The sequence below is a fragment of the Chiloscyllium plagiosum genome, chromosome 4, assembly GCF_004010195.1.
Source record: "Chiloscyllium plagiosum isolate BGI_BamShark_2017 chromosome 4, ASM401019v2, whole genome shotgun sequence".
Lineage (NCBI taxonomy): Eukaryota > Metazoa > Chordata > Chondrichthyes > Orectolobiformes > Hemiscylliidae > Chiloscyllium > Chiloscyllium plagiosum.
The window spans coordinates 102,953,050-102,961,906 of NC_057713.1; the positions used below are offsets into that span (position 1 = coordinate 102,953,050).

Genomic DNA, 8,857 nt, shown 5'->3' on the forward strand with positions numbered 1-8,857 from the left:
GCAATCACTTCTCTAGCTTCCCACAGAGTTCTCGGATACACCTGATCAGATCCTGGGGATTTATCCACCTTTAACTGTTTCAAGACATCCAGCACTTCCTCCTCTGTAATCTGGACATTTTGCAAGCTGTCACCATCTATTTTCCTACAGTCTATATCTTCCATATCCTTTTCCACCGTAAATACTGGTGCAAAATATTCATTTAGTATCTCCCCCATTTTCTGTGGCTCCACACAAAGGCCGCCTTGCTGATCTTTGAGGGGCCCTATTCTCTCCCTAGTTACCCTTTTGTCCTTAATATATTTGTAAAACCTCTTTGGATTCTACTTAATTCTATTTGCCAAAGCTATCTCATGTCCCAGTTTTTCCCTCCTGATTTCCCTCTTAAGTATACTCCGACTTTCTTTATACTCTTCTAAGGATTCACTCGATCTATCCTGTCTGTACCTGACATATGCTTCCTTTTTCTTAACCAAACCCTCAATTTCTTTAGTCATCCAGCATTCCCTATACCTACTAGCCTTCTCTTTCACCCTGACAGGAATATACTTTCTCTGGATTCTTGTTATCTCATTGCAGATGACACCAAAATTGGAGATGTAGTGGATGGTCAGGAAAGTTACCTCAGAATACAACGGGATCTTGATCAGATGGGCCAGTGGGCCAAGGAGTGGCAGATGGAGTTTAATTTAGATAACTGTGAGGTGCTGCGTTTTGGAAAGGCAAATCAGGGCAGGACTTATACACTTAATGGTAAGGTCCTGGGGAGTGTTGCTAAACAAAGAGACCTTGGGGTGCACGTTCATAGTTCTTTGAAATTTGAGTCACAGTAGATGGGAAAATGAAGAAGGCATTTGGTATCCTTTCTTTATTGGTCAGTGCATTGAGTATAGGAGTTAAGATGTCATACTGTGGCTATACGGGACATTGGTTAGACCATTTTTGGAATATTGTGTGCAATTCTGGTCTCCCTCCTATTGGAAGGATGTTGTGACACTTGAATGGGTTCAGAAAAGATTTACAACGATGTTGCCAGGATTGGAGGGTTTGAACTTTTGGAGAGGCTGAATAGAGCTGAGGCAGTTTTCCGTGGAATGTCAGAGGCTGAGGTGTGACCTTAGAGGTTTAGAAAATCATGAGAGGCATGGATAGGCTAAATGGACAAGGTCTTTTCCTTTAGGTTGGGAAGTCCAGAACTTGAGGGCATAGGTTTAAGGTGAGGGGGAGAGATTTGAAAGGGACCTAAGGTACAACTTTTTCATACAGAGGGTGCTGTGTGAATGGAAGTGGTGCAGGCTGGTACAATTACAATATTTAAAAGGCATCTGGATAGGTATATGAATATGAAGAGTTTAGAGGGATATGGGCCAAATTGTGTCAAATGGAACTAGATTAGATTAGGATATCTGGTTGGCTTGGACAAGTTGGACCAAAGGGTTTGTTTCTGTACTGTACATCTCTATGCATCTATGTATGCTGGAATCGCTACGCTGCACTCATAACATTGGGCAACTGTTAGCCTCCTACCTTTCCTATCCCTTTCTCTAACTGCACATGCTGTTATTGCTTCACCTCCTGCTATAGTTCCTCCTCTTTCCTACAATCAAATCCACTGTGTTCTAATGTTGTGCCTTCCCCATACTGAAGAACCTGCCAACATACACAATCATTAATGCACAGCAGTTCCAGGCAAACCCAGAAGCATCCTATCAATATCTCAGTAAAGAATGGGAATGGGGAGAAAATAGTTCATATTGATTGTTGACCAAAGTTTTGAGATGTTTTCTTGAACGAACTTTATTACTTAGAAGATAAAAAAAATACCTATTGATAGTGTCACACATTACCATAAAATGAGAATGATGTAATGATATATCCTGATCCAAATATATTGTCGCCTTAGTGCTTTTCCACAGCATACATGATCATGGAGTCACAGAATATTAGAATCATCAACATGGAAAAGACCGTTCAATCCAACCAGTCCATTCTGAACATAATCCCAGACTAAACTAATCCCATCTGCCTGCTTCTGGCCAATATCTCTCCAAACCTTTCCTATTCATAAACAAATCCAAATATCTTTTAACTGTTGTAACTGTGCCCATATCCATCACTTCTTCAGGAAGTTTATTTGACACATGAACCACCCTCTGTGTAAAATATTTGCCCCTCATGTATTTGTAAATATCTCTCCTCTGCCCCTTAGTTTTGAAATCCCCCATACTAAGGAAAAGACACTTATCATTTGCCCTAATTTTATAAACTTTTGTAAGGTCACCTCTCAACCTCTTATGAACTAGCCTATTCGGCCTTTCTTTGCAACTTAAATCTTTCATACCCAGCAACATTCTGGTTAATCTCTTCTTAACTCTCTCCAGCTTGATAATATCCTTCCTATAATTGGATGACCACAAATGAATATGATACTCCAGAAGAGGCCTTTCCAATGTCCTGTATAACCTCAACATAAGTTCCCAATTCCTATACTCAAATGAAGGCAAGCGTGCTAAATGCTTTTTTAACCACTCCGTCTATATGTAACGCAAACTTCAAAGACTTATGTACCTGAACCCTAAGGACCTACTGCTCTATTTGCCATATTTAATATCAAAGATGGTGCTTTATTTTAGAAATTACCTTTCCATATTGTTTCATTTTACTGGTGTCTTGTTATTTTGCTTTCATTAGCGCTGGGAACAAAGACTAGATCAGCAACAGCAGATGCGTATCATGGAAGAAAGAAAGCAAAATGCAGGACGTAGTGAACACAGTGGTGGTCCAAAGTCAAATTCAAAGAATGCAAATAAATCTCCTAGCAACCCCAGGAAGATCAACAAAAATAAAGGCAAGAAGGAAGCCAAAGAAGTATGAACTGGAAAATTTCTATAACTGCAATCATCTAATACTTGGAAAGTCAGATCTTGGTTCAGTAGCAAGTAACAATCTGCAGATTATTTCTACCTATAAGCAACCTGGTAATTATTGCACTATTGCATTTCCAAATTATTGTTTAACATTGTTAAAACTCTAAAACTTTAAATGTCATATGCAGATACTGCTAACCATGTTCATTGGTTTGCACTACAAAATGGTGGACATTTCTATGCCTTCATCTTTCTCACTTGCCATTTTTCATAGCAAAGGTACATGTGATATCAATCTCTTTATTGCAGCTAATGCTCCTTAGTATTTCGATACTTGTGCTACTGACTTTGTTGTTTTGCTGTATTGGGTTTGTTGCCAAAGTGGTCTCCACAAGTCACTCTTTACATTTGAACTGACTCTTCCCATTGCATAGATCATGTCGCTGCAAAACACGATATTTAGCATTACTTATTTAAAACATTATTCTGCAACACACAGCTTAATATACAGAGCTGCAGATTTTCAGACTGGATTTTATCTTTGTATTTTTAATTATTATCTTTATAAATTTTTGAAAATTTCAAGCCATTCTTAAGAGTTTTGTGTTTCCAGGAATGCACCTTAATGAACATGCATCAAATTTGTTAATTTCCTGTAATTTGTACAAAACAGTTATCTGGATGTTTCTGATAATGTTAAAACTAGTTGTGACTTTTACAAATCCAGATTGTATGTCCATAATCTGGCAGTTTTAGGATTAGGTCTTTACTGGACTGGAGAATTTGCTGACTACAGACAATGACATATCAGTGTCAACATGGGAACTTCTGAACATGTTTAAGAAGTGCTTTACAACATAAAATGTGATGATAAGATGAAAAGCAGCTATTTTAAGAGAATATAAATATTTTTACCTGCTAGTACAATTTTAGCTCCTTAGTCAGTGTTGCTGTCTTTATGTAGTTCAGGATCTTTCTGCTGCTGGTCATAGAAGTTGCAAATCAACAAGACACGTTAGGGATTTGCAAACTGTTAAATGATTTTATTAAATTTGAGGCAAAAATACAGAAACAAAAATAAGTAAACCCTAAGAACTGAAATGTTGATTGTGGTTTTATTGGCAATGATTATGTTGTGATTGCTGGAAATACTGAAAGTAGATCTTTAGTAATGTAGAATATCTGCATGTGATCAATCACAGCTACAATTAATTTGATTATAACAACATTTTAATGTAAATAACAAGAAATTTTTTACTGAAAAGTTTTTAGAGCTTGCCTGTCCCATTTAAGCGCATCTCTTAAATGCCTAAAATTCAACATTCCTCTCCCACAGAAATATGAAATAAACATTTATGGCAGGTGTACCTCTTTGTATTTATTTAGTATTTTCTTTTCAGGTAAATAATAATCACCACCAAATCAATCCCATTGGTGAACTTTTTGTTTGCGGTTGAAAATAAAATGAAAATGGTGTTAAAACAGTCTGCAGATCAACGACCTAGAGAGAAACAGAATTAAAATTCTGGGCCAATTAATTTTAATCAGAAATGCAAGATGTTATTGAAACTATTGATCGCTAAAATACTTCCAGTTCCAATGATAGGTAAATGATCTGAAACGTTCTTCACAGAAGCTCCCTCATCACTAAAATGTTGCGATTTACAGTGTGTGCAGCTTGATTGACAAGTTGTCATTCTGAACATTCGGTAAAGTTCACCCAGCCAGTAATGTCGGGCATTTTTTTCTTTGTCTCTATTTGGGGTGAAAGCGAGGACTGCAGATGCTGGAGAAGGGCTTATGCCTGAAACGTCGATTCTCCTGCTCCTTGGATGCGGTCTGACCTGCTTTTCCAGCAACACATTTTTCAGCTCTATTTGGGGTGATCATAGGATATCATGAAGTGGACTGCTCAGTTACAAATGTAACTGCTTAAAACAACTCTATTTCAACATAAGTATTCAGTGACCTTCATGCATCTATTAACAGTGTGCAGATTCTTGATTAAAGACTCCCAGGTTCATAGTTTTGACTCCATTGCCAATTCTCAATTGGCACAGAATGTGGGAAATGGATCCTGGTAGAAGCCTACATGTGATTTTGTTTAATGTAGAGACCTTGGAACTTTCAACCTTGACAGTTTGGTGAACAGAATGTGGGCGATGTGTCAAGCTGCAAAGGTTGAGATCAACTTCTTATTGAGCCCTTCTCCACCAGTAAGAAGCTGATTAAGTTTCCTTTTCCAGCTATGCTTTTGGGGACTTTTTGGACTGCACTTCTTCTGACTTTTCCACATTGAGTAGCACTACCTGGAGCAAGGAGCTCTAGATGAAATCACTCAAGGTATCATTGGAACACGCAAGCCTTTTCACCATGTCAAGTTTACACTGAAGGTGGTTACCATTGCTTACTCTCAAACATCATCAAAATAATGAAAAGGTTTATTGATAATGCTACCAAGCAACAGTCAGCTAGTAGCAGCTTCCTCATAGATGCTGTTACAATTTCTGCAGGTGCGAATGAAAATAGATTTTTTAAAAATCCTAATTAATTACACAAAGGTCAGATGACAAGATTTCAAGTTTTAAGTCTTACTATAATAAATAAACTAAAATCAAAATTGAATAACTTTAATTAAAACTTAAATAACATACTAAGATGCAAAAAAGGTAGGTTAAAGTTAAGTTTTTAACACAACTGAAAACTCTACACTGTATTTTTATAGAGTTTGCTGTACTCTTTCTAAATTCATTCGAAAGTTCAAAGCTCCTTCTACTTTTAGTAGGATGGCTATGAAGCAAAGTTTGCTTCATTCAGTATAATCAAATGGAATTCGTATCGCAAGGAATTGTCTATTGATTCTGTGGTCTTCACCTCTTCATGATCCTTGCTTCCCTGAACAGAAATTCTATCCTTCACATCTCTACTTGGTACAATCATTTTCTTCTATCCAGTAGCAGTATCAAGTATGTGGGTGTTGCTCCAGATGTCTCAGTCTGGCAAATTTATTGATTTATCGACGGATACAGCATAGAAAAAGGCTATTCAACCATTTATGGTTATCCCAGATCTCTGGAAGATCTATTCGATTAACCCATTTCCCTTTCTCTTTCTCCATAGTTTTTTTTTATTTTTCATGCATTTATCCAATTTTTTTCTGTGAATCTGTTTCCAACACACTTTGATCCTCAGAAGCAGTGTACCAATATCTTCATAATTTTTTTTTGTACTTTGTCAGTTTTTGTATTTCTTCATTATTACTGTGTCAAAATCATGTGCGCCCTTCCTAACAAAATTGTGGCAGTACCGAGACCTCATGAATTGCAGCAGTTTAAGAAGATAGCTCATCATCATCATCACCTGAGGACAATTAGGGTGGGATGTCAATTTCAGTCTTACCAATAAAATCCATATTTTAGAAATCAATTAAAACAAAGTAACTTATATCATTGTTACTGCCTACCTTATCCATGATGTTCTTGGCTCTGCAGTAACTATGGCTGAAACTTTGGATGAATGGCATTGTTCTATCTTTCACTCTGGATTGGTGGAGTTATAGATAGTGAAGACTGTTGTCAAATGATACAACTGACATAGATCAACTGCAGTTTTGGCAGGTGGAGTTGAATTAGATTTAGATTAGATTAGATTCTCTACAGTGTGAAAACAGGCCTTTCGGCCCAACAAATCCACACCAACCCTCTGAAGAGAAACCCACCCAGACCCATTTCCCTCTGACTAAAGCACCTAACACGATGGGCAATTTAGCGTGGCCGATTCACCTGACCTGCACATCTTTGGACTGGGTAACTGTGAGGTACTGCAATTTGGGAGATGAAATGTTAAGGAAAAGTATACAGATAATGGCAGGACTCTGAACAGCATTGATGTACAGAGGGATCTTGGGGTTCAAGTCCATTGCTCCCTGAAAGTGGTCATGTAGGTAGTTAGGGTGGGTAATAAAGGGGCATGGCTTACTTGCCTTCATTGGTCAGGGAACTGAATACAAGAATCAGAATGTCATGTTGCACCTTTATAAGACGGTGGTTAGGCCACACTTGGAGTACTGTGTACAATTCTGATCGCCACATTACAGGAAAGATGTGGAGACTTTGGAGAGAGTGAAGAAGAGGTTTACCAGGATGATGTCTGGATTAGAGTTTATAAGCTATAAGGAGAGGCCAGAAAAACTTGAGTTGCTTTCTCTGGATTGTTAGAGGCTGAGGAGAGACTTGATAGAAGTTGATCAAATTATGAGAGGCATAGATAGGGTTGATGGTCAGAATCTTTTTCCCAGAGTTGAATACTCGGGGGCACGCATTTAGGTTGAGAGTGGGAAACTTCAAAGGAGATTTGAGGGGCAAGTATATTACATAGAGGAGTCTGGAATGTGCTGCCAGGTAGTGGTAGAGGCAGATACAGTTTGGATGTTTAAGGGACTTTTAGATAAACAAATGTATATACAAGGAATGGAGGGATGTAGACCAAGGACAGACAGAAGGGATTAGTTTAATTTGGCTTCATGTTTAGCACACCATCCTGGACTGAGGAGCCTGTTCCTGTGCTGTACTGAACAATGTTCTATGTTCTAAGGTACATCACTGCCATTTTAGGTAGGTAGGAGTGGGCAATAAATAGTCTTGCCAGCAATTCCCAGATGAAATTAATTAAGTAAATTTTGTTTTTGTTTCCAACTACCTTGTCCATAATGTTCCTGGGTTACTTATGAACATAAAAATATATGCATAAGGAGGCAGGATAGGCCATTCAAACCTTGAACTTTTCCACCATTCACTAAGATCTTGACTGATCTGTTGATGCTTCAAATTCCACATTTACCATCTGCTTCCAATAACCTTTGATTACAATGCTTAAAATAAAATCTATCTGTCCACCTCTACCTTAAAAATATTCATTTACCTGCTTACACCTTTAAAGGCATAGTGTTCTGGTTGCACAGCCCACTGAAAGAAAAATAATCTCTCCTCTTCTTTGTGTTTAAAGATGCTCCCTAATTCTAAGGATACTCCCTCATTCTAGAATCAGTGACAAAAGAAAACATCCTTTCCACATCCTTTCTACAGTAAGTGTGGCTGACAGCATGGCTGAATGGCCTTCCACCACATTCAACCAATGGCACACTGAATCAACCACGAGAAAATACAGATGTTTGCTCCAGAGAATCATTATTTCTACTATTTTTGCTGTCGCGTGGCAGCATAGAATGGTTACAGTATAGAGGTTGGTATTTGGCCACTCATGTCCCTGCCAGATTTCTGCAAAAGCAACCGATGCAGTCTCATTCCCCTGCTTTTCGCCGTTACCCTGTAACCATATTCATTTCTGACAAATATCAACTTTTCTTTTAAAGCCTCGATTGAATCTGGTTCCACCACCGTCTCAGGAAGAGCATTCCACATCCTAACCACATTTTTCTTGGTATTACCTTTTTTGACAATCACTTTAAATTGGTATGCTCTGGTCCTCAATGGAACCAATCTCTCTAACTGTTCTGCAAAAGCCCTTCTTGAATTTTAATTCCTTTATCAAATTTTCCCTTAATCGTCTCTTCTTGAGGGAGAACAGCTCCAATTCCTCCAGTCTAACCATATGACTGAAGTTATTCACCACTGGACCCATAATTTGCATGTCCTTTGTACTCTTTCTATTAACTTCACATCCTTCCTAAGGTTTGGCACCTAGAACACAATAGTCTAACTGAGGCCAAACAAGTGCAGTATACTGGTATATAATAACATGCTTGCTTTTGTACTTTAAGAGTGAAATTTTTCCCTTCCTAGTGTGTTGTGGGCAATGGAGGGGAAGGTGGTAAAATATGATGAGAATGCACCACCACCATCTGTCTTCTACCTTTGAGCCAGTTCTGTATCCAAATGGCTAATTCTCCCTGTATTCCATGCAATCTAACCTTGCTAATCAGTCTCCCATGGGGAACCTTGTCGAACGCCTTACTGAAGCCCATATAGATC

At 38.2% G+C, this 8,857-nt stretch overlaps 1 protein-coding gene across 1 annotated transcript in view; it reads left to right on the plus strand.

The window, feature by feature from the left end:
* Positions 1–4,224, plus strand: part of LOC122549277 (secreted frizzled-related protein 4-like) — a 30,183-nt gene extending 25,959 nt beyond the window's left edge. The window contains exon 6 of the mRNA XM_043688794.1: positions 2,692–4,224. Within this exon, the coding sequence (XP_043544729.1) occupies positions 2,692–2,874 (183 nt within the window). The 3' untranslated portion in view covers positions 2,875–4,224. The remainder of the gene's footprint in view (positions 1–2,691) is intronic.
* Positions 4,225–8,857: the final 4,633 nt, after the last annotated feature.